Source organism: Astatotilapia calliptera, chromosome 16 (genome assembly GCF_964374335.1).
Source record: "Astatotilapia calliptera chromosome 16, fAstCal68.1, whole genome shotgun sequence".
NCBI lineage: Eukaryota > Metazoa > Chordata > Actinopteri > Cichliformes > Cichlidae > Astatotilapia > Astatotilapia calliptera.
In genome coordinates, this window is record NC_137437.1 from 2,262,815 (window position 1) to 2,289,244 (window position 26,430).

Sequence of the window (26,430 nt, forward strand, 5' to 3'; positions counted from 1 at the left end):
CCCTTCGTATGTGCGTGCCATATTACATTTTATTTTTTAAGAAAACATTTTCTTAGATCCAGATATATACAAATACTCTCAAGTACAGTCAAAGTCAAATAAAATAAGAAAAATATGAAATCTAAGGTTTCTCATTGGAAGGCTTTGAGTTTTTCTACATGTGTTTCTGTGTGTTTAAGTGAGTTTGTGTGTGTAAGCCTTTAAAGGAGAATGTGGAGGCTGCAGTGAAGAGAAGGGAGCATATCAGCATCCTGGAGTTTGCCCTGTGCAACGTTTCTGTGCTGCTGAAAACAAGATGTTATGATGGTGTAGACTTTAATTAATATTAATAATAAACCACTCAGGTCAGAGGCTCAGTGTTTTACCAGTCCTGTACACTTTTATTGGCTTGTGAAAAAAGCTTTATTTTTATACTTTAAACATTGATTCTATTTAATTGAGACGGCAATTTAAATCATTTCACTTGAAAAAGGTTTGAAAACCTTGAAGTAAATACGGTCTAGTACACCTCGTGCCCCCCTTTAGACTCAGCCCTGTTCGCTTCAGCTTTTAGAAACCCTTATAATTGAAACATGGTATCAAAGTTAACAGTTCACCAGAGTATTTTAATACAACTTCACGTCGTTTGTTGATCAGGTGCTTTGATGAAGGACTCCTGCGCGCTTTTTCCCAGTAAAGGTTTTAATGGTGATCACAGGGACAGCGCTGCTGTTTCGCCCAGCTTGACATCAGCATCTCGGTCCACCCTCTTTGCTCTTCGCGGTGTGTAAACAGACTCCGGCTCCACGTTAAACTGTTTCAGTACTGCACTGCAGGTCCGGTCAGGTGCTGAATCTACATCCACACAGTTTACAGTCCCAGCGACAGATAGCGAGAGGTGAAGCATGTAGAGGCAGGTGTCCCGTACTGGGCTCCGGCTCTGTCTTCCTAAGCCAGGGGATCAGCAACCTTTGAGCCCCAAAGAGCCATTTGGACCCGGTTTCCACGAAAAACAAACAAACACTATTAACATGTTCATTTATTCTGATTTTCTCACACTGGTATCTGCCACCGCGTCCACTTTGGAAACATTTACAAGCTTTTGTTTTTTCTGCTGCTTAAAATATATTTTTGTAAAAAGGTAACAAAGAAAAATCCAAATAGCATTTATGATTTATTTCAGTATCATTCTGTGAATTCAACAATCAGACAGCATAAAATGTTTGACAACTTTAGAATAATTTTATTATAAAATACAAGTAAATAACTTTTAAAAGTAGCTGTTAAGTTCAAACTAAAGCTGTCCGGGCTGTGCATCACACCTGAACCTCAAACTAATGTTCAGAACAAAGTGTCTGCAGCTGCATTTTAAACCTTACTTCACACACGTTCAGTGTTAAAGTCATTTTAGCCTCATGTTTACATCTAAGATGCAACTGTGACAATTTTCCATCAGTCAGCTTATAAGACAAATCACTCAAGATTAATGTGTAACAGAAAATGAGACGAGATGATGATGAATATGTGATGTAATCACCGTCTCCGCTCTTATGTTGACAAATGAATAACTATAAAAACAGCAAACTATCATAAATCTGGGATTTCAGTGTTTGTAAAAATGTAAACTTGTACAAGTTAATTCGCTGCTCTACGCACTGACAGTGATTTGATGAAACAGGAAATGAACTGGAGGGCGCGTCAGCTGATTCAGGTGCAGCTCTCAGATTTCAGGGTGTTGTCTAAACCAGCTTCCTTCCCCCCCGGGACGCTTCCTCGAGCTGGCCGCACATATTTACACACAAATACACACCACGAGTTGACCTTTGACTTCAACATGAGCCTGTGTAAGCTCAGACTGGAGGACTGTGGGAAGGCACTGCAATGTATTTCAGGGTCGGAGCAAACATTTAGTGGCACTTCCCCTCAGACTGGCCAATTGTGACACTTGTTCTGCATTAATCAGTGTCCAAGCATCACAGCTGCTGTGAACATTGCATCCATGATCCTTCAGTTTTGCAGAGTGACAATTATTTTATTAATATTAGTACTCAGTATAAATGGGTACACCTTACACCTGTGCAATTCATAAATACATCTTGGTAATCAGGGTGGCCACCTTAATAAGGTAGTGTTAAAAATTTTTCTCTTTTGGATCTAGAAAAGACAACATGATGGCCCAGACTCACCTGAGCCACTGACTCACCTGAGTCTGGGTTTATGCTCGAGGAAGAGCTGCGCATTAAAACAAACAAATATAAATAAGCGGCATTGTTGGACTGTAAACGTTTATCAGCTTTTTAAGCTTCGTGGCTGTAAAAAGTGCTGTTGTTATTACATGACTGTATACAGAAATAATGGTACTAAAATGAGACAAAAGTATTAAAGTGGCAGCATGTGAAACATGACCAGTATAACCACAGAACAAAAACAGAAGAATAAATATGCAGAAACACTGACAATAATTTGAAAAATAAGAATTTCTTTGCTTTGTGTGATGCAGAGAAAAGAAACCATGAGGTCACAGAAGAAGACCAAAGTAATGTCTACGATGCAGCAATAATCACCAGAACTGTTATTAAATCGTGTTAATTCTGTGTAATTCTAACAATGCAGAAAAGGTTGTTTTGGCTTTAATAGCAAGAAAAGCAGGTGTATGTGCATTATTTCCCTTTGTATTCTGATTGGCTGGTTTTAATTAGTTGCTTTGAATCCTCTGACAGGAAGAGCTCTATTTGGATGAGTACGAGGCAGAGCCTATACTTTCTATTGTAAATGAGACAGCAGGTCTCAGTGGGACTGCCTGTATAAATAAAGGTTAAATAAATAAACATGAGGTAAAGAGCTCACAGAGAAGAGACCTGAATGTTCAAGACGGCTCTACCTCTCAATTTAATGAGTGTAAAGTAATTAAGAACATTTGGTCCTGAATTTTCACGGCTGGCTGAAGGACATTCTGAGCTCCTCCTCCCGCATGCTACGATCCAATCGCTGTGTCTCAGACTCTAGGATGGATGGGATTGGATGTTGTGTGATAGTTGCTAGTGAATCACTGAGGTCAAGTCTCAGAGAGAGCACTGACTGGCTGTTTCGGGAGGACTGCTGAATGAACTCTGCCCTTTGTTGCTGACCGACAGCCAGTGCAAACTGGAGCTGCTTCACCTGGAGGAGAGGAGAGACATCATCAGCACCCACCTGACATCAGAACACCAGGAAGTCTTTTTGGTGCTTTGCACTCACCTGGTCCTGCAGCTCCCTCACTTTGCTCCTCAGTTGCTGCTCTTCTGTGGTGGTTAAAGACCCCTAAAACACACAATAGGTTTGCAACCACACGTGCCTCTATTGACATTTGTCACAAACACACACCTCATAGTCTGGACAAATGCACTTACACTAACACAACCTGTAATTATTACTGTAATAAGGGAACTGTGTGTCTCACCTGGATGCTCTCACTCAGCTGCTGTCTGAGCCTCGAGCGCTCTTCCTCCACCTGAAATACACAATAATGTGTACTCACGTCAGTGTGTCTGCTGTGTATCTGGATACCTTTCTTAGTGTTGTGTGCCTCAGTATGCCAAGGTGGTGTCTCTGCATATTGAAATCTGTCTCGTCCTAGGCTCACACTGGGTCTGTGACTCAGACTTCTTTTGCCCTTTGTTTACACCAGGAGCAAATATGGTGACCAGATTATATCCTATATCAGAACATAGTTTGACCAGATCCTCTGTGCTGCTCCTGGGTCCTAGTTCTTTACCTTGCTGTGTGCAACTCGACACTTCTTGTGTTAAAAATAGATCCAACACTATTTTACGTGACGTGGAGCAAAGACACGGCAACGTTTCTTTAAAGCTCCGCGGCACATCTGCTGGGATGTGGTTGCAATCAACTCAGGTCACTTAAGACAAACTGCATCCTGCTGTGTACCTGTGGCTTAATGTAGAGGTGTACACGGCGTCTCTCTGGGTGCGTGCACGTGTACCTGTCTCATTGTTGTGTATACCTGTTGCAGCGTCTCTCTCAGTGTGTGTGTCGCTCTTTTCAGTTTGTCTTTCTGATTTTCCAGATGAAAGTTTTTCTTGTTCAGTCGTTTCTGATCCAGTTCCAGTTCAGCCACCAGACTCTGCAGGACCGTCAGTCTCTCCTTCAAACCCTGCAGACACATTTTCCCCACACAGCTCCACTTTACAACCCGTTTCCTGTCGATGCACTTTGAGTACAGCTGCACTGACAGCATGACCACAAACTGACCTCTGTATCAGATCTCCTTTTATAGCCCACCAAAGCTGCATCTGTTTGCTGTGATCCAGCTAATCCGATTCCATCCCGGTCCTCCTCCATCTCCTCTGTGCTCTGACTCGGAGTGTCCACCTGCACATCAGCAATAAAAACAGTTACATTACAATGTCAAATTAACAGAACAGCGTCATAGCGATTACATGCAACCCATATACAAGATGACGTTATTTATAATAATGCTTAAGCTCAACCCCAGATCTTTGTGAACTTATGTAGCACGTTTTCAGCTCAGAAGCATTTAACACCCTGTGATCAACTTCAATAAAATCCTTGATAACACAAGTTTGAATGATCAGTGTAGTGGGGCAGTGCTATTATTCACAGTTTGATCTGATAGCAGAGTTCAGGCATTGAACAAACACTATACGAGGACTTACACACGTTTTAGGCTTCAGTTAGAGAATTCACTCATTAACAGGTATAACCTGTTTCTTTGTTACTTCTTGTAAAGAGTCTTGAGATCATTCCAGGTTGCAAAAAACAATATCTGGATAATCTCTGGGTGGACAGCTGGAATCATGATGGGTGGGCATGTGGTTTTCACTGGCACTGTGTCACTGGTGTTTGTTGCTGTGACAGAAGACAGGGACACGGGAGAGTGCTACAGTGGGGCAAAAAAGTATTTAGTCAGCCACCGATTGTGCAAGTTCCCCCACTTAAAATGATGACAGAGGTCAGTAATTTGCACCAGAGGTACACTTCAACTGTGAGAGACAGAATGTGAAAAAAAAATCCATGAATCCACATGGTAGGATTTGTAAAGAATTTATTGGTAAATCAGGGTGGAAAATAAGTATTTGGTCACCTCAAACAAGGAAAATCTCTGGCTCTCACAGACCTGTAACGTCTTCTGTAAGAAGCTTTTCTGTCCCCCACTCGTTACCTGTATGAATGGCACCTGTTTGAACTCATCATCTGTATAAAAGACACCTGTCCACAGCCTCAAACAGTCAGACTCCAAACTCCGCCATGGCCAAGACCAAAGAGCTTTCGAAGGACACCAGGAAAAGTATTGTAGACCTGCACCAGACTGGGAAGAGTGAATCTACAATAGGCAAGCAGCTTGGTGTGAAAAAATCAACTGTGGGAGCAATCATCAGAAAATGGAAGACATACAAGACCACTGATAATCTCCGTCCATCTGGGGCTCCACGCAAGATCTCATCCCGTGGGGTCAAAATGATCATGAGAACGGTGAGCAAAGATCCCAGAACCACACGGGGGGACCTGGTGAATGACCTGCAGAGAGCTGGGACCGAAGTAACAAACGTCACCATCAGTAACACACTACAACGGCAGGGAATCAAATCCCGCAGTGCCAGACGTGTTCCGCTGCTGAAGCCAGTGCATGTCCAGGCCCGTCTGAAGTTTGCCAGAGAGCACATGGATGATACAGCAGAGGATTGGGAGAATGTCATGTGGTCAGATGAAACCAAAGTAGAACTTTTTGGTATAAACTCAACTCGTCGTGTTTGGAGGAAGAAGAATACTGAGTTGCATCCCAAGAACACCATACCTACTGTGAAGCATGGGGGTGGAAACATCATGCTATGGGGCTGTTTTTCTGCCAAGGGGACAGGACGACTGATCCGTGTTAAGGACAGAATGAATGGGGCCATGTATCGTGAGATTTTGAGCCAAAACCTCCTTCCATCAGTGAGAACTTTGAAGATGAAACGAGGCTGGGTCTTCCAACATGACAATGATCCAAAACACACCGCCCGGGCAACAAAGGAGTGGCTCCGTAAGAAGCATTTGAAAGTCCTGGAGTGGCCTAGCCAGTCTCCAGACCTCAACCCCATAGAAAATCTGTGGCGGGAGTTGAAAGTCCGTGTTGCTCGGCGACAGCCCCAAAACATCACTGCTCTCGAGAAGATCTGCATGGAGGAATGGGCCAAAATACCAGCTACTGTGTGTGCAAACCTGGTAAAGACCTATAGTAAACGTTTGACCTCTGTTATTGCCAACAAAGGTTATGTTACAAAGTATTGAGTTGTATTTTTGTTATTGACCAAATACTTATTTTCCACCCTGATTTACCAATAAATTCTTTACAAATCCTACCATGTGGATTCATGGATTTTTTTTCACATTCTGTCTCTCACAGTTGAAGTGTACCTCTGGTGCAAATTACTGACCTCTGTCATCATTTTAGGAGGGGGAACTTGCACAATCGGTGGCTGACTAAATACTTTTTTGCCCCACTGTATAAACTACAGATCGACGACCCAAAACTGTAAAACATGGGATCCCAGCCTGTGAACCGCTTCAGCACAAGCTGGAGGTCGCCAAGGCGACAGAACCACATCGTCCACAAAAGCAAAGACGAAATCCTGAGGCCACCGAGGGGGAGACCCTCCACCACCTGGCTATAGCTACATATTCTGTGCATAAATATTATGAACACAATCATGACAAAAGGGAGCCTGACAGAGTCAAACACCCACCAAAAATGAAACCGTCTTACTGCCGGCAATATGAACCAAGCCCTCGCTATGGTTGTACAGGGACAGAGTGGCCCGTAACAACAGGCCAGACATTTCATACTCCCAATAGGACACTGCCCAAGAAACTGCCCAAGTTCTCCAAGCCAAAACCCACACGTGTGCAAACTCTCCTGCACCTCAAATATCCTGAGAGGATAAAGAGTTGGTCAGGTGTTCTGAGACAACAGTGAAAACCACATTGTTCCTCCTGAATCTGAGGTCTGACTAATGGATAAACTTTCACGGGCTGAGAAATGTGCAAAATTACAGACAAAGTCCTGGCAGCCTACTGCCCAGACAGTCCTTTGGTTTTTAACTGCAGTCGTTCTACAGCAGAAAGTGAAAAACAAACAGTTAAAGTTCAAAATTTCTGCTCGTGCTTGTTTGTGGTGAGAAATCAAACAAGTTAAGAATTATCAAATGGCTTCAAGCACACAGACTCATCCAGACACCCAGTGTCACTGAAATGCAGCCAGATGTTTGCTCATTGCACGTTTTCACGCCTTCCTTCACTATTTCCCGACACGCTTGCTCTCCCGTCTTTCTACGTACCTGTCCTGTACACCTACACTTGGTGTCTTTTGGAAAGTCAAACCATTTGAGATTCCATAAGACTGGTAATGGTATGATCCCAGTTTGTCTGTGCATCTGATTGGCCACATGGTGAGCCTATCAAAATAAAGTCCCACCCCTGCCTGCATGGATTCTCAGCAGTGATGACGATCAGGCTCGCTGACGTGTCGTCTCTCAGGCTGGATGTGATTGTACATCCTGTGTTCAGTCATGCAGAATGCTTTAGTCACAATAACTCCAGCGTTCAGTTCAGCGTACAGACGACAAACGGTGAGTACACGAGGTTTACTTTAACGACAGCACGTTGTTCTTCTTACTGATATATGGTTCGTGTTACTGCTGGAGCTGACAGAATACTGGCCCGCGGGCCGTATGTTTGACACCCCTGCTACAGAGGGTTCAAGCAGTTTGACCTCAGGCTGGTTTCTTCAGTTCAAGCAGTATCACTGTCAGGATGACTGTGTTTCTACAGTGTTTGTGTGACTGACAGACTGAAGTACCTGCAGGGAGTTTCGCACCATCACCTCCACGCTCTGCTTCACTCCTCTCAACTCCTCCTGAGGAAAGTCATCTTTCGTCTCTGTCAGCTTGTTGTTTTCCATCTCCTGCACTTCCTCCTTGAGAGCTGTCACCTCTTCCTCCGTCCTCCGTAGCTTCTCCTTTATCTGCTCCTTCTCATTTTGTTCTTTTTGCAGCTCTTTTTTAATAACCAGTAACTCCATCTTAGTCGTCCTCAGCTCTTCCTGCGTCTCCTCTCCCCACACCTCTCTGAGATATTGTGCTTCTTCTCTCCATTTTAACAGCTCATCTTGTGCCTCCTCCTTCCTTCTTTTCTCCTTTTGTACCGCCTCCCTAAGCACCGACATCTCTAGATTGCTTCTCTCCATCTCCTTCTGCACTTCCCTCCTAAGAGTCCACGCCTCCTCCTCCTCCTCGGTGCCCAACAGCCTTGCTTGCTGCTCTTTGGCTCTCATTGGTCCATCAGCTTCTTTTCCCATCTCTATCGATTTATCCTGCAGACGTTTCTTCTCTTCCCTCAGTATCATCAGCTCATCCATTTCTCCTTTCGTCGTCTCCTGAACTTCCTTTAGCGTGTTCTCCAGTCTCCTCTTCTCCTCCACCGTCTTCCTCAGCACCTCTCTTTGGTCCTTCATGTCACTTTCTACTTCAGACAGTTGTTCCTCCAGCCTCTTTGTCTCCTCCCCAGCTCTCCTAAGTGCTTCTCTCTCTTCCTCGGCCTCCCTAACTTTCTCCTCTAATCTCTTCTTCTCCTCCCCGACCTCCATCAGCTTACTTTGCAGTCTCCTCGTGTTTTCTTTCTCGGTTCTACTTAGTGCCTCCCATTCTCTTCTCTCCTCGTCCTTCTCCTCCAGTATAGCTCTTAACCGCTGCACCTCCTCCTCTTGCTCCACACAGATATGGTTAAGCTTTGTAGCCTCATTCTCGCTGTGTTCTGCCCTCTCCTGCCACTCCTTTATCTCCACCTGCAGCCTGTCACGGGCTTCCTCCATTTCTCTTACTCTTTTCCTTGCTCCCTCGCTCTTTGTCTGTCCCTCCTGTAGCTCCCTAACCTGGGAGGAGATCGTGTCATCTTTTTCCATACCTTTCCTACTTCCTCTCACCTCCTTTTGCTTTAGTCTGGCATTCACCTCTCGATGGTCCCTCTCTCCTTCCTCCTCCCCCTCCTTCAGATGTTCCCGATGTTCCTCCCCTACTTCTTCTCTCTCCCTCACCTGTAATTCCAGGCTCTGCTCCTTACATTTCGCCTCTGCCTTAAATTCATTAAACTTCTCATTGGCCACATTCAGCCTTTGCCTCATCAGCTCTGCCTCCGCCGCTTTCTCCTTTAGCTTCTCGAGCAGCTTTGCAACCACCTCCTCCTTCTCCTCGAGCAGTTTGTCTTTCTTTCTCCTTTCATCCTCTTGTGATGTTGAGATTTCTTTTTTCAGTCTGTTAATCTCCTCCTCTTGTTCTTCCACTCTCACCCTCCATCTGTCCCTCTCAGCTTCTGTCCTCAGCTGGTCCACCTTCTTCTCCCTTTCCTCCTCCCTTTTCAATCTCTCCATCCGCTCACAGAGGGCTTCCACTTCTCTGTCCCTCTGCTTCGTCTCCTCTCTTCTCCTCTCCTCCCAAAACTCCTTCTCCTCTCTCAGCCTTTCCTCTGTCCTCTTTACCTCCTCTTCCAGTTCCTCCTTCTCTCCCTCTAATCGCTGTACTCTTTCTATCATGAGGTTGATTCGAGTCTTCATCTCTATTACCTCCTTCCTCATTTTCTCCTCTTCTCTTTGCCTCTCCTCCACCTCCTCAGTTAATCCCTCAATGCAAATCCTCAGCACCTCAGCTCCTTCTCTTCTCCCCGAGTTCTCACTAAAGAAACTCCTTTCTTCCTGTTCGGTCTCCGTCTCATCCTTCCTCTCCATTTCCTCCCTCCTCCTCCTCCTCAGCTTCTCTATCTCCTCTGTCATCCTCTCCATGTCCTCTTGCAGTGCCTTCCTCTCCTCCTCACTCATCTCTCTCCTCTTCTTCTCATCTTCTGCCCTGGACATCATCTCCTCCAGCTCGCCTCTCAGACACTGGATCTCCCCTTTAAAAAGACAAAAAAAAGTTTTAAATACAACTAAAGTACTTTACATGAAAATCACTGTTGTTCCTATTAATGTCAGCACAACTGATATGTTTCACTTGAGTGTGTTCACTGGGATGACTTCATTCACACTGCATTTAATCAGAGTGTGTGTGGACGTTAGAAAGTTTGAGACATGTTGTCCTCAGAGCTATCGAGTCAATCCTCACAACTCTGTCCGAGGAGGAGAGCAGCTGTGGTCTCGAGACAGGCTGCTGGGAACAGTGGGAGACTGGAGGGAGACAGGACTGTGATCAGCACACTCAAGCCTGCTGCTGTCTGAGGAGTCTAAACCTGTCATGTTGCTTGTCCCGTGGGAAAGCTGCTTAGAGGAGGCTCAGGAAAGAAAGAGGGGAAATAAGCAGACGTGGTAGCCAACTGTTGGAGGCAGGGGTTAAAGCCATGCTGCAAACCTGTGGAGGTGGGGTGTAGGGGCTCTGGGGCCCAGTCACTACAACGAGTCCTGTGAAGCAATAAAGCCATCGAACATCTGAGAAGCTGGTTGAAGAGAGGCAAGTCAGAGCTCGGTCACCCTGGGAGAGAGCCTCTCTAAGATGTCTTTTAATACTCAATCATGTTGCCAATTAAGCTAAAATCTCTGGTGCTGTTTATTTTTCAGCCTTTTGATGCCACCTTTGTTGAGATGTGTTACCGACTAATAGTGGTCTTAAAACAGGCCCATTTTCTCAGTTCAAACATGTTTAATGTTGTGAATAAAATGTTGGTTTATGAGATCTGCATTCTGTTTTTATATCTTCATCACTTTTTTGGAATTTGGTTTGAAGTGCCACATTTATATGTTTTCATTATTCTTAAAGGTTTGATATTATGACTTTAGGCGTACTGTCACTGACCATGTAAGGTGTCTTTGGCCTGCTTCAGAGTGTGGATGTGTGTGTTCAGCTGACATTTTTCCACCTCTGACTGTGAGAGACGCTTCTGCTGCTCACTGAGCTGCTGGTGGGCAGACAGCGACAGAGACCTGCAGGCAGAGAGAAACAGGATGTCAGTATGATGCGACCCGTACAAACAAACCCTGAGTTTATTTCGCGTGCTCAGCACCGGATCTCCTGCAGATCAACTTCGAGCTGCTCCTTGTGCTTCTGCAGACTATCCAGCTCCTCTTGTAGCCGCCTACTCTCTCTGAGCTGCTCCTGCTGTTGTATGCTCCCATTTTTCACCTCCTGCATTGCGTGCCCCAGCCGGTCCTGCACCTCCTTCAGCTCCTCACACATTGCGGCATGCTGAAAGGACCGGTCATCCACCTGCTGTTCACCCACAGAGGGAAAGCTCCCGTCTTCCTCTGGCTCTCGTCCTCTCAGCTGCTGAACAGCATCTTCCTCAGCCTCTCTCTGTACTCTAACAGACACAGCACAATTCACACTAATTATTCAGGATTGAAATCAAATTAACTTTACTGTTCTGGCCTGACGACTTGGGTGCAAACTGACCTCACCTGAGCTTGCTGAAATCCATGTTTAGGGTCTTGACTTCCCTCTCCAGGGAACTGACTTGTGACCTTTGAGCCTGCAGCTGTGATTGGCCCTCTGACAGCTCAGACTCCAGCTGGTAACAGACACGTGAACTGACTTACATGATGTACACTAAAGCTGGAAGCCACAGAGAGGGGCATGTAGGGAGGAGTACCTGCAGCAGCTGTTTGTGCAGCTCTCTCTTGTCTGAGGCCAAAGAAGAGTTCAGGGTGGACAGCTTGTCTAGCGCATCCCGTCCCTCCTCCACCTCCCGTCTTAACGCGCTCTCTTGCAACGACAGACGCGACACGCACTCCCTGGACTGATGAGACAAAGATGGCAGCCAGAGCGTCATTCTATGCAAATGACCAAGCTACGAGTCTTCCTCTGAGGACAGACACGTTCTCGGTGTCATGTCTGTACCTTCTGTAAGGCATCTCTCATATCAGAAGCGTCTTCCTCGGCTCGCTGCTTGTCCAGCTGCTCCCTCTCTAGTGCTCCCTGCGAGAAAAGAGGACGACGACACCAGAAGATGTTCAGCTGTTTTAAATGATGCACTACTTATTTTAGTGACAACAGTTTCTGAAGAGGACCATTTCCTGCTGTGTGCTAAATGGAAGAAAAGCTAAATCGCCCACAATACGATAGTTTCACAATATATGATTGTGATTTTTAACATTTTGCAGTAAGCGTAGTATTTGAATCACATTTAATGTGATTTATCACCTTTTTCACACAGCCAGTCATCAGTCTGTAACTGAACGGGGTCCGACTGGCAGGTCTGTCATTCTATGCTGGATGGTTTTTGTTGATTTATGCCACGTTTGCTGGGCTAACGTTCTCTCAGAATGGTGACGCAGGAGTTTATTATGCTTTTCATTGACTGATATTTGGTCTCCACGTAAAATATCACATCACTGCTCCGTCTCAGTTCAGGTATAAAAACTGCTTGAGTGACTGAGCCTGTTTACCTTCAGACTATACATTTCTGCTTGGGTCAAAGTCTCCCGCTTTGTTAGCTGGACGTTCTCCAACACCTCAGTCTCAACTCTGAAACAAAACCAGTGCATTGCTGATGAACCAGTAAAGCACAGTGCAGTGCAGTGGTGACCTATGCTGAGTACCGTCTGCGCATTTCTGTCTGCAGCTGTCTGTTCCTCTCTTCCTGTTCGTCTTTCTCCTTTCTCAGTCTGTGATGTTCTCTCCTCAGCTCTTCCTCCCTCCTCTGCAGCTCCTCGACCTGCAGACGCAGGAAGGACGCCGTCTCCTTCTCTCTGTCACACACATCGGTAAATACAGAGCTGTCAACTCTGTCAGTGTCGTTCACTAATTCATTTACAAGCATGAATGACACAAAAGTGTAGCAAAAAATCTGAATTGATTTTCTCTGTGTGAACCTGCTCAGTACGTCCATAATGTGGCCGAGCTCCTGCTGCTGTTGTTGTTTGTGTGTGTGTAGCTGCTGGTTGTCGTCCTCCAGCTGCTTCAGTCGCAGGTGCAGGGCTGCTCTCTGCTCACCGAGCTGCTGCAGAGATCGCTGTGCCCCCTGACACACACACACACACACACACACACACACACACACACACACACACACACAGTAAGGCTTTTGACTAGCACACACATAACCATACTGATTCAGACTGCAGGCGTGCGTGTGCCGCTTTTTGACTGTATAATGAACATCAGGCTGAGTAACTTTAGACATCTAAAATACATTTGCAATATTTTAAATGTGATAATGATTTTTTATTTCATGTAATTTATTTAAATTGGTTAAAATTAAGGAGCTGTCCTACAACAAAATTACGCTTTAATACAACATTAAGGGAAAATTGAATTTATCATTAATGTGTGAAAATGATCATTTTCAGTTACAATGTAGCCGTCCGTACTTGTTTGAAGCGCTGTCATGTCACTTTAGGATCAGCTGCACAGCGCTGTCCACACAGACTTGTTTTGTCTGGGAACCATGAACATCAGTGTAACACACTACAGCAGAGTCTGGGCCTAAACAGACAACTCCTTAAGATGATGGACTAATCCTGGCAGTTTGCACAGCCAACACTCAGTAACATGACGTTTTGAACAGTATACACAATTTTAACTACTTCAGTACTTTGGTGTTAAAACCTGCACTTTGAAGTATTTCACATGACAAATACACACTTTCCAACAAACTGGTGTGAAACTGTTAGCAGAGCTGCTCTGTGCAGCGTTATGGCATAATAATTTTAAGGGAGAATAAAAAGTCGACACACATATCTCATTCCTGACGGAGGACTCTCCCACTACACCTCTCCAGTCCATTCACAGAGTCGTTGCATGGTAAGACATGGATAGGAAGTGGGCGGAGCCTTTTACCGTCATTTTATTACGACGCAAAGTACAAACACCTGTGGACACACAATCCAACACCCCCACTTGTACACAGGTTGGGGAAAAACAATCCTCCGGAAAAAACATCTTACATTCCAAACACAAATACAGAGAATTTTTCTAACTTAGACTTTGAAACTGGTTTCGTCATCATATCTGCTACCATTGACTCAGTTGTTCAGTAATCAATGAGCACTTTCCTTTCATGTACAGCTGACCTTATAAAATGATATTTCACATCAATGTGTTTACATCTTTGTCTGTTCACTGGATCTTTTGACAAAGCGATTGTTCCCTGATTGTCCTCCAATATCATAGGTATTTCATACTCAAACTCATCAAGATCTTGAATCAAATAAGTCAAATACATACATTCCTGAACTGTTGCTGCTAATGCCATGTATTCGGCTTCACAAGTTGATAGTGCTGTAGTTGTCTGCTTTTTGGTTTTCCATGATATCAAAGGACCATTTTCATTTAGGCTTACACAATAACCTGTCATACTGCGTCTATCAGAAACATCGGATGCCCAATCTGCATCACTGTATGCTTGTAGACCTAGTTTTCCACTTGAACGTTTCCTAAAACACAGTTCTTTATCTCGACTACCTTTTAGATACCTCAGAACATGTTTCACTGCTGTCCAATCATCAACAGTTGGCGCATTGAAATGTTGTGACAGTTTGCTGACAACATAGCTTAAATCAGGTCGCGTACAATAGCTCAGATAAATAAGACATCCTACCGCTTCACGATATCTCCTCACATCTGGTAATGTCTCGGATTTATCAGAATGAGTCCATTTCTGTTCACAGGGTGTTAACCTTGGCTTACAGTTTTGCATGTTAAATCTCTTTAAAATGTTCTCAATATATATTTTCTGTGACATTTTGACACATTCTTTTTCTTGAAGAAAATCTATTCCTAGAAAATGGTTAAGTTTCCCCAGATCTTTCATTTGGAATTTAGAAGAGAGCATTTCTTTCACGCCTGAAAGCACATTTTCATTGTTAGCTGCAATGAGTAAATCATCCACCCACACTATGATGATTACTTTTTCACTTTCAGTTTCTTTTGAATACACACAATGATCAGCAATATTTTGTCTAAATCCACAACTGCTTAAATAGTCATGTAAGGTTTGATTCCAGTTACGACCCGATTGCTTCAGCCCATAAAGTGATTTCTTTAGTCTGTACACCAGTTTATTAGTCTCACTTGATTCTGTCTCGAAACCTTCTGGTTGTTGTATATATATTTCTTCATTTATTGGTGCGTGTAGATAGGCGGTTTTTACATCCATCTGGTGAACCAACATATCATCCTGAACCACTTTCTGCATCAAAACTCTCACACTCGATAAGTTAGCAGTCGGTGAAAAAGTCTCCTCATAATCAACTCCTTTTGTTTGACTAAAACCTTTAGCCACAAATCGAGCTTTATATCTGTCTGATCCGTCTGAGTTCTTTTTAACGGCATAAACCCATTTACCCCCCACTGCTTTCTTTCCCTCTGGTAAGGTGGTTAAAGTAAATGTGTCATTCTCCTTAAGGGATTGAATTTCTTCACTCATCGCTCTTTCCCATTCTTTTGACTCACTTGACACAATAGCTTCGCTAAATGATGTGGGTATTTCACACAACAATCTGTAGCAATAATCAACACTGGTTTGCATCTGTTCATTTTCACACTCTTTCACATCCGTGATATAATCACTCAAATAATCAGGTCTCTTTCTGATTCTGGATGGATAACGTGTAGCTCCAGCATCTACTTTATCATCAGTTTTAACCTCGGACTCAGTTTGACTGCTTTCACTACCATCTGGAATATCCTCATCCTTCGTCTGTTTGGGTTCACCATCTTTTCTGGATTCATAAACCTCATCTTCATACATCTGATCACTCTGTGTTTGTTGATCCATTGTCGTGGGATTTAGTATTTTTATCAATCTGTGCTTTTCAACTTTCCCGGTTTTTGGGAAATAGATCAAATATGCTGGACTATTTTTGTCATATCCCAAGAAAACACCTTTGTCGCATCTTGGATCCAGCTTGCCCCTATTTTGTTTATAAGCATAGCACAATGATCCGAATTTTTTCATTCTAGAAAGATCAGGTCTTTTTCCAGTTAACATCTTATACGCTGTCTGACCTGTGCGTTTGTTAAAACATCGGTTCCGAATCACTCCCGCGGTTTGTACTGCATATGGCCATAAAGACTTTGGCAATTCGCTCTCAACTAACATGCATCTCGCCATGTCAAAAAGTGTACGCCAGTTCCTCTCTGCTGTTCCGTTTTGATGAGGCGAATATGGCGCCGAAGTTTCCTGCCTAATGCCGTGTCTACTTAATAAATCTCTGAACTGTCTGCTTGTAAATTCAGTTCCATTATCAGAACGAATGCACTTGATTTTCCCATATGACGCCACCTCTGCAATAAATCTTTCAGTTGCTTGAGTTGTATCACTTTTGTGTTTCAGATTATATACAAATGTTGCACCTGAATAATCATCAACAAACGACAGAACATACTTAAACCCTTCTTTAGAGTTTGGCGTAATCGGACCAGCTAAATCCGTATGTACCAACTCTAATGCTGCCCTGGCCTTTTCATCTGGTTCTCGGTTCCTAGTTTGAGTAAACTTCCCTTGTATACAGGCTTCACATTGCATGTTTTTGTTGATTTTACCCTTAATTTCCATTCCATCAACGACATTTTGCAGATTTTGAACATCCTCATAATTACAGTGTCCTAGAATTTCATGCCACGTTTGCATATCAAAACATCCATTACATTTCTCTTCAAACTCTTGCACAGTGTTTATAAAGAACAGTCTCTCGTGTTCATATATAGGGAATTTTGTTCCATCAACATGTTTAAGAAAACTGTCCCCGTGTTTGAAAACCACAGTGGCTCCGTTACTAGTAGCTGCTTTTACTGACAAAATGTCCTGTGGAAACGATGGAATGTAGAGTGCTTGTTTCAATGTTACCTTGTGACTGCGTCCTTTACTGTCAATCATACTTATCTCAGCATCTCCTCGCCGCTTTGCAGCTCCTCTGCTCCGCCTTCCGTCAGCCAACTCTACACAATGAGCCTCGGGTCGAAATGTGTCATCAAAAGTCTTAAAACTCTCGATCTTCGTAAAGATATGTGACGTCGCTCCCGTATCCACCAGTAGCTGGTTATTCAGCATCTCTTGGCCGCCGTCCGGGACCCTCTGGGGTTCGGAGCCCGTCCTGAACGCGTAGTCCTTCTCCACAACCCCTCTCGCTTCATCCCGTCTTAGCTTCCTTCTACAGGTCGCATCTTTGTGTGTACTACTCCGGCAAAAACTGCACCATACTCTGGATCGGCACGTTCTTGCAGTGTGTCCCTTTAGTCCACATTTAAAACACACAATCTCATTATTCTTTGATCTTCGGTCATCTGCTCGCCATGAAGTAGAATCCTGGTCTAAATGCACTTTTGTCTTCATTACGTTGTCATCAGTTACAGCCGCACGCATTCTCTCGGTTTCTTCATAACTTCTGAGTTTTACTTTAAACTCTGAGAATGTGATTTTTGCTTCGCTCTGTGTAACGTGCACAATCAGGGGTTTAAACGTCTCTGGTAGACCTCTCATTATCATTGCGATCAGAAGTCCATCAGTTAATGACTCACCCGCATTTTTTAACGCTGTGATAATTGCTTCTGCTCGGATAATATAGTCCGTCACACTTTCATTCTTTTCATTTGTGAGAGAAGCAAGTTCGGTGTACAGACTTATGATCCTTGGCTTGCCCACTCCTGCATAATGACCTCTCAAAATTTTTAGGGCTTTCCGTCCGTCATCAACTGCATCTCTCATAACTAACGATAAACTTTTGTCATCCAGAAATTGTATCAACTCTGCATATGCTTCTGCATTTTTGTTATCATCTTCACCATCGGCTTCTTCATCACCCTCAGCCTTTAAGATGACATCTTTCAAACCTTGTAGTCTGAGATGACCAAGGAACTTCATTTCCCATATCTCATATTTCCTTTCATCTCCATCAAACTGCAAACGGGAATATCGACTGCCCGACTCTGCCGTGCGTCTGCTCATGATGCACAAAAACGCTTACTCACTCAATCGTGCCAAACTTTTAACACCTGCCGGTAACTTGCGGTTTCAGGAAACGCTGCCCTTCCTTTGGCAGTTACAGGATCTCTTTACTGCTGCTCTGGGCCCATAACCTGTTAGCAGAGCTGCTCTGTGCAGCGTTATGGCATAATAATTTTAAGGGAGAATAAAAAGTCGACACACATATCTCATTCCTGACGGAGGACTCTACCACTACACTTCTCCAGTCCATTCACAGAGTCGTTGCATGGTAAGACATGGATAGGAAGTGGGCGGAGCCTTTTACCGTCATTTTATTACGACGCAAAGTACAAACACCTGTGGACACACAATCCAACAGAAACTGTGAAAACCTGTAGACAATCAGGGATCAGGAGGCAGATATTGTGGCTACACTGACACAATCATAAAAACAGTAGTGACTTTGCATATAAGAACTATATTGTGTTGTTTACCTGTAATTCCTCATTTCTCCACTGTAGGGCGCTCTCAGTCTGAGACAGGACGGAAAGCAAGCAGGACAGATCCAGGCTAAGGACACCCTCTGAGGAGATGTTCAGCGACTGACTGCTGGCTGAGGTCAGGACTCTGGACTGAACACAAAGTAGAACACAAGCTAATTTCAAATGCTTCACTTACTGCTGCTGACAGAGGCTCTTAGGGCTTCATGTAGTCCAGCCATCAACACGAACTACTGCAAGAATTCAATTATATTGCTATAGTGCCAAATCACAACAACAGCCGCCTCATAGACTGTATATTGGAAGGTAAAGACCCTACAATAACAGAGAGAAACAGCCAGAGATTAAAAATAACTCCGTTAAATGCAGAGTGGTGTATAAACACATGGTGAGAGAAGAATGCTCATTGCATCATGGGAAGTAGAGCCATGCATGGGGCTACTTTACCTCTGAGCATTACCCTCCTGTCCGTTTGTCACTCCCACAATATTTGTGTCCAATCCTGCCCACACTCGCAGACTCGTCATAGCTTCCACGTGACATCAGAGCTACTGGGACACGCCCACCTGGAGGGCAAAACGGTATTGCATCTTTTGCCCTCCAGGGATCCTTCAAACATCTTTTAGTTTAAAATAGCAAAAGTGACAGACAGCTGCTGAGCTGGTGGATGCACTAACTGACGCTCGTTTACAGCTGCCAGAGGGAACACAGAGTATGGCACCCGTATGTGAACACAGCTCTCCTAACCCCGCCTTACGGGCCAAATCGCACCGATCCCTGCTTCTCCACAGCAACCCTGTGGTGGCTCATTCAAACTGCAGGAATGATTTACTGACGTCGGAAAAATACTCTGTCAACTTCACTGTTATGACACAACTTTTCTAACCCTACGCAGTAAATATCAAAGTCAACTAAACGTAAGACGAGTGCGAGTTCATTGAAGCTAGCTATGTAGCGCTAACCTGTGCTTCAACAGTGAACAACCTCTTGTTCTTCGTCTCCTACACAGTGGCATTGTTTACCCATCTAGGTCGAAAACACACAGCTGTCCACACTTTGAAAGCTTTAATCCTGGCATCAATATAAGTGGAGCGTTTCTCTACAAGATACAGGTAGATGTCCCTGAACTAGAGCTCTGGGAGAGACGTCATCACTTTCAGGGATTTAAATAAAGCTGGGTCACCTGATCCAGCCCAAACTTCAAGCTTTGTCAAAAAGGCCTAATCTTAAAAGTACAGATGGGGTCTGTCTCCTGAATCCAAGCTGCGAGTTTCTTCCGCAGAAGAGGGACCTGAAAGTTCAAGGCTCTGCCTCCCATTCTACTTTTGAACATCCCAGGAACCACAAGTAAGCCTGCAGTGTGGGAGCGAAGTGATACAGCACCCTGAGGACAACCTCATGGTGCTCTCCCAGTGTGGTGGCGAGATTTCCACGTGTAAGGTCTCTGGAAGTCTCTATGCCTATAAATGGTGAGTGTAAACTTTAGTTTGGTCAGACAAGACCAAAAATGAACTCTGTAGATGCCGTAATCCACCATGTTTGGATGTCAAGGGGCACCGCATATCAGCCCCAAAACCCCAAACCCACAGTGAAGTCTAGAGGTGGGAACATCCTGTTTGTGGGCTGTTTTTCAGCATACAGCACTGGCATGCTTCATAGAGACGAATATATAATAAATAGTAAATTGTTTTAGCAAAACAAACAGCTGAGGACGGTGAGTTGGTTTCAGAGATGATGTTACAGCTGGCCGGCCAATCAGCTGACCTGAATCCAAATGAAAATCTCTGCACTTGAGTTCTTTTTACAACCTTCAGGATTTAAAAAGCTGCTTGTAGAACGCGTCAAAAATCCCACCTGAGCAATTTCTCCATACAAAAGGTGTCTTGAAGCTGTCGTCACCAACAAAGCATTAAATACATTTCAGTATTTAATATTTCCCCCTGTGTCATTTCTCATTATTACAGATTAATGTATGAACATCTATGGTTTGATGTCTTTGAATATTGGATGGGCTGTTACTGGTTGTTACTGGCCAACACCCCCTTCAGAAATAGACTGACTGATAAAACTGGTGACGTGTTCAATAATAACTGTACTCATGTAACAACAGCAGTGATCCAGTTTCTATTTGACTTCCTTAAACAGGACAATAGAAACGCTGTCCTTGGACATCTCACCAACATAACACACTCACTAGTTTGATCACAGCATGGCTCACAGACTGCAGGCTTCTCTGTATTACTCTATGTCTCTCGGCCTCCCTCTCGCTCTCCTCCCTCAGAATGACCTCGGTCTGCAGTGAGCCAGTGAGCGCCTCAATCCTGGCAAAGAAAGGAGAATGATCGAGAGGAGAACAGAGGGAGGTGCAGGATGTGTTTGAACGTCTGGTAGAAGCTAATTTACCTCTGCTGCAGCTGTAAAACTTGAGTCTCCTGAACAGACTTCACCTCTGAAGTGCCTTGCTCGTCCTCGTCCCTCCTTTCCTCATCCTTCTCCTCTTTGAGTTCCAACTCTCCCAAAGAAAAGATTCGCATTGTGGATGAGAGGAGAGGAGGTGCAGAAGAGTTTGGAGGACAAAGGGCCAGATCGGAGGACGGAGGAGGAGAATAGAATGAAAAGGGAGGAAAGTGGGAAGCGAGAAGAGGGGGAGAAGCGGAGAAGGAGAGAGGATTAATGTAAAGTGTGCTGAGCCTCAGAGAGGAGGAGACAGAGTCACAGCTGGAGAGGAGAACGGATGAGAGGCGAGAAAACTCGGCCTTCAGCTGCCACAGGTCCCTGCAGACACAGACAGGTGGGTCAGCATGTTTACAAGCTCAGGTTGGTCATTTTGAAAACGGTCTGAACCCTGTCCTCTTCTAAAGTTCTCTCTTCTTTAGGGTCTTTGAATTCGTCCGAATGCTGATTGGTGGTGCTAATAACTGGACCAACTGTAGAGACGGTGCTCTGAGTGAAGCAGCCTCGCCTCAGACGTACCTGTCAGCAGCCGTTTTCATAGCGTGGCAGTCCCGTCTCAGAGCAGCCACAGATCTCCAGATAGACAGCAGCCAAGCCTGCTGCTCCCCCACAAGACACAGCCGACGCTACACACACACGCACACATACACACAAATATAGAAACACAACAACTGCCATCTGAATGGTCACTTTTAAAATCAATTAAACTGCAGACCTCTCGCTCTTTCTGCAAATCAGCCTCTCGCTGCTCTGCCTCTTCCACAGCTGTCATCCAATCATTCGTCAGCTTCTGGAGGTCCTCCTTCAGGGCGTGGTTGGCCTGCTCTGATTGGACAAGTTGCTTGCAAAGGAGACTATTGGTGTCACCTAAACTGACTGACCTGAGGAGGGAGACAATAATTTATTAAATCAGCAGCTTCAAATAAAACCACAAACGTCTTTTTTAAACTGTCATGAAAAAACTGACAATATTTGTGTAGAACAATCACGATTATAAGTGAACTTCATTAAATGAAACAGCTATAGCAGTAATTCTGGCTCTGGGTTTGATAAAGCCTTTTTAAATACAATAAAATGATGTTATGACTTTTGGCCACTAGAAGAAAACCTGTAACAAAGATGAAGGACTGCAAGCTTCAGTGGATGGATGCACCTTTACTCAGACAAAGCTTTGGAGAACTTCAATACAAATGGTTCCTGTGTTTGCTTTTCAAATAAACAGACGCATGAAAGTGGAATTTCATTCATGTTTCAGGAGGAGAAGCTCCTCCAGTGACCGAGGAGCAGACTGACAGACACGAGACTCTCTTAGTGTCCTTATGCATGTAGCAAGAGGATTAAACAAATGTTTCCTTAGAGTGAGTAACAATACACGTTTATGTAAAATAGCAAAAAGCTACATTTAAATATTGTAATATTTTTGTGACTGTTTAGTATATGTACTGTACTGTAGGTGTTTTAATTACCCTAAGAAATAAAATCATTGCATTAACTCTCAAACGCTGATTCAGCCTCCTATCAAGAGCTGAATTTACCACATGAACTTTTTTCATTCTAACCACACAGACGTGTATAAAAACTACACTGAACTATATAATAAATGTGAACTAACATCAGGCTGGTCCTGACAGCTTTGTTCCTCAGCTTCTCTGTACTTTGACATCGCTTGTTGTGTTCTGTAAAATTCAGTATTCAGACCAACATGAACACTGATGAACACATAAATGTACAATGCCTGAGGCTGGCATGGAGGAAGCAGCAAAATGATTTGACAGTAATTAGCACTGATAACTTTGCAGAGTTTCACTTTTGGTGCACAGCTGCATGAAAACGTTTGCACAATTTTGAAATGATGAGAACTTCTGAAACATCTTAAGAGCAAGAACAATAAATAGTTGTTGATGCTGCCCTGCTTTTATCCTCTGGGGTCAAAATGATCCCAGTTATTTAAACTATACAGTATAAATTGTTAATGCTGTGTTTCATGTTCTTCTCGTTTTGCAGTTTGGGGCCTGCAGACCTTCTACACAAACACCCTGTTTTTGACTGAAAATAACAGGAAATACTTTGACTTAGCACAGAGTGGTGTATGCTGAACCTTAGTCAGAATGCTGTTTTTGAATAAGCACATAATCACACTCTGGGGTCAAAGTTCACCCCATCACACCATTTCTTTAGTCCATTTTACATGTAAGGCCAATGCGACCTCTTTTACATTAACTTACTTTTGAGCAAAAATGAATAAAATCATAAATGATTCTGATTATAGTTGACGATCAGAGTCAGATCAGCACAGATGGATATATGCCACAGGTTAGTGAGGATGCTGGTTTTAAACGGCAGCAAATGATGACACCTGTGGTATTTAAAATGATCCCGAAGACGAACGAGGGCGGGGCAAGTTCGGGCTTATTCCTCTGTACTGTTCCCACCGTTTGCTGGTATGAAGCAGAGATTGTCACAGGTGATTATTTCTTCCCCTGGAGACCTGCTGTAAGGTGTAACTCGCATGTCTGACTTTTTCTGAGCCAGCACACACCTGCAGCTTAAAGAAGTCCAGACGCTTTTCTTTCCAGGCTCATTAGACAAACTACACAGTACTTTCTACATACTGACAATGCACAGCACACTGTGGGAATCATAGTTTCTAAGTTCTACATGCTTTGATTTCCAAACACAGGCGTGTCACCAGAACTTGAGGGTCTAAATTCATGTGGTCACAGCAGGTCTAACCCAGCACAGACAGACATCTCCACTTACCTCTGTTGTTCCTCCTCCAGTCTGAGAACGGCGCTTTCCAGAGAGTCATCTATGATTCTCTGTTAAAGCAAACACACAACAGCTGTATGCCGACACTCACTGTGGTAGTTTTACTGTATCGTAGCAGACAGTGTGTTAGTGGTACTGCAAATACTATTACTTGAGTCTGACCTCGGTGCTGAGCATCTGTGTATGATTATCCTGCAGCCGAAGCTCCAAATGCTGACATCGTTCTCTGTATTCCAACACCTACAATAAAACCACAATCAGTATATTTTCCATCTCCCACTGCATCTACTCCAATTATGAGTACAGCACTACTGTTTGGCCTCACCTTGTTCTGGAGCCTGTGGATCAGCAGGGCCTGCCTGGCCTCCCTCTCTCTCCCCTCCCTTACCTTCTTCTTCCATTCCCTCTGCTCACCCTCTAGTTGCAGAGAGAGAGCAAGTGAGGGAGACAACGACCGCCACAGCTGGTGGGAGGATGGAGAGAGAAAGATGTAAAGGCTTAACTTCGTCTAATGATCAGCAAAACTCCCCTGCCCCTTCTCACCCTGTCCTTCAGAGCTCTGTTCCTGGATTCCAGCTCATCTTTTTCAGCATGACTCTCTGCCAGCTCCTCCTGCAGCCGACACACCTCCTGATTAAGATGCAGCTTCTCTTCCTGCCAGCCTATCAACAACTCTTCTTCCATGTTTGGAAGTCCACCTGTCTGCAGTGCACCAGGAGACACACATGACTTTAGCAAATGAGTGAATTAATTACATTTTTTTTTTTTTGGGGGGGGGGGGGGGGGGAGACGACACACAAATAAACAATAAATTTTTTTTGGCAAAAAAAAAGGTGCTTTCTTATTCGACCGTGTGTGTGTGTGTGTGTGTGTGTGTGTGTGTGTGTGTGTGTGTGCGCGCGCGCAATGGGGCAAAGGAGAAAAGGCAGCAAATCTTTTGTGCTGTATTTTGTATGGTCTTCACAGATCTCCATCACCCACTCCTCCTCATGTCTCTGACATAGCTGGAGGGACACAATCAGTTCATTCTGTGCAGAACTAAACTTACATGTCTCACACAGATTTTATGCAAGTGCACGCAGAGACTGAAGCAGGAACTATGAAAACCGCTGTTGTAAGACCCACCTGCGATTTCAGGTGTTGACGAGCCAGCTGATCCAAACTAGCTTTGCTGAACTTACTTCATGGTACAGCCCTCAAAGCTGAGATGCCTCCAAAACTACATACTAATGTCACACGACTGTTTGGCGTTTGTGTCCAACCTTGAACTGAAATGAAACACAATCAAGGTAAATTATAAACACACAGCGCTGACTTGGCTGATGCAAATAGGGCATTTAAAAGTTGCACACAACCATAACAACTTTAGATTAGGGATGTGCACAACCAGTCAACTAATCGTTGCTATTGTCACTAGAAGTTAACTGGTAGTCAGTGCTGGTGCGGTAACAACCCTAACTCTGAATTTGGACCATTCGCTGAACTTGTGCCTTCACATATTCAGGTTTCCGTGCACATGTTGCAAACACCGGCACTGCAGTCTGTTCGGTCTGGGTCGAGAGCTTTCGGCCACATCGTCCTGCAAACCTTGCTGCACTTCCTAACTGCTGCTGACAGGGTGAGGAAACGGTTTTCTTCTGACTGCCTCTGTTTTATTGAAATGCTTGGCCGTCAATTATTGTTACAATAAAGAAATAACTGAGAAAACACAAATTTCTTTACATTTGTGCTGAATGTAAATAACCTGCCTGGGGTACCAGGATTAGCAACATCCACGTAGCTTTTGGGAAGCATTAACGCTCACATCCATATTTGGCGGAGCAGCTGACCGGATGGAGACGTATGTGTACATTACGTTATTGACACTGGGTGTCACGATCAACGTACGTCGCTTAACGGTCACCGTGTTTTAAAGGTTATGAAGGACTTTTGAGGCGTTTAATCGTTTTAAGCAGGTTTTATACTTATGCAGCGTTATTTCCAGAGCAAAATAAAGCGGAGGACGTTTTATAACAGAGGTTGGTCTCTCTGCAGGTCTGGCGTGATTTCCTCCTCATCATATGAGCTAGCTACTAACTACCTGACTGTTGAGCAGGATGTTCGTTAACGTGGAAGCGCAGTTTTCCCCTCTGCAGGTAGCTGCTCGGATATAATCCCAGAGTCTGACTAATATGGCTCCAACAATCCGTTTCGTCCTCTGACTACGGGGAGCACACTTCTTCTGCCAGCATGCTAACACCAGGAAACATACATTCATTCGTTCGTACCTTAAACTGTTGCCTCGTTCAGAAAATGTCAGAAATAAAACATTAAGAGTGTAAACACAAACTGGTGTTGTCAGCGTATTCAAACCAAGAACCTCACCTCTCACCCGGACATAGACAGTCATGTGATCCCACCGAAACGGAAACTTCCGCTTTGAGCGACACCTGCTGGCAGGAAATATTTACTAGTGATGATACCACTGATTTCCTTTCCGATCTGATACCAAGTAGTATTCAGGATGGTGTCGACGATACTGATCCGATACCGATACTTTATACAAAAACTTATTTTATTTATTGTATTTCAAATTATAGCGTCATCATGATCACAGGACATCAGATTAGTTGTTCTTATCACTTAATAATGCAGAGTTCATCATATAGAAATAAAAAACTGAAGTTGTGCCTATTTGAACACCTTGCCTGCCTGCAGCACTGAAGGACTCTGTGAGAGACGTCTGTCTCGCCCTAGCAGCACCTGTCCCTGTCCTCCTCTTCAGTCTCAACATACGCTCGTCATATTCTGTGATATGATTTACTCTGAGGTGTTTGACAAGGTTAGT

The 26,430-nt window shown here is 44.1% G+C and overlaps 1 protein-coding gene across 4 annotated transcripts; it reads right to left on the reverse strand.

Moving 5' to 3' along the window:
* Positions 1 to 1,000: 1,000 nt before the first annotated feature.
* Positions 1,001 to 26,095, reverse strand: LOC113007701 (uncharacterized). Of its 4 annotated transcripts, none has more exons than XM_080290748.1 (25): positions 25,968 to 26,095; positions 24,729 to 24,871; positions 24,147 to 24,305; positions 23,929 to 24,066; positions 23,766 to 23,843; positions 23,595 to 23,653; positions 21,550 to 21,715; positions 21,354 to 21,460; positions 20,784 to 21,155; positions 20,575 to 20,701; positions 18,375 to 18,512; positions 12,827 to 12,975; positions 12,554 to 12,703; positions 12,401 to 12,479; positions 11,853 to 11,930; positions 11,605 to 11,751; positions 11,414 to 11,523; positions 11,020 to 11,316; positions 10,812 to 10,939; positions 7,835 to 9,918; positions 4,228 to 4,347; positions 3,980 to 4,129; positions 3,419 to 3,469; positions 3,217 to 3,279; positions 1,001 to 3,138 (listed from the first exon to the last, which is right to left on the reverse strand). In XM_080290748.1, the coding sequence occupies exons 3-25, from the start codon at positions 24,285 to 24,287 to the stop codon at positions 2,911 to 2,913; spliced, it is 5,160 nt and encodes a 1,719-aa protein (XP_080146874.1). In that variant the 5' UTR covers positions 24,288 to 24,305; positions 24,729 to 24,871; positions 25,968 to 26,095; the 3' UTR covers positions 1,001 to 2,910. The 4 variants fall into 4 exon arrangements, with proteins under 4 accessions (XP_080146874.1, XP_080146872.1, XP_080146873.1 ...); XM_080290746.1 differs by lacking the exon at positions 24,729 to 24,871 and adding an exon at positions 25,684 to 25,835 and having other exon boundaries at positions 25,968 to 26,007; XM_080290747.1 differs by having other exon boundaries at positions 25,871 to 25,973.
* Positions 26,096 to 26,430: the final 335 nt, after the last annotated feature.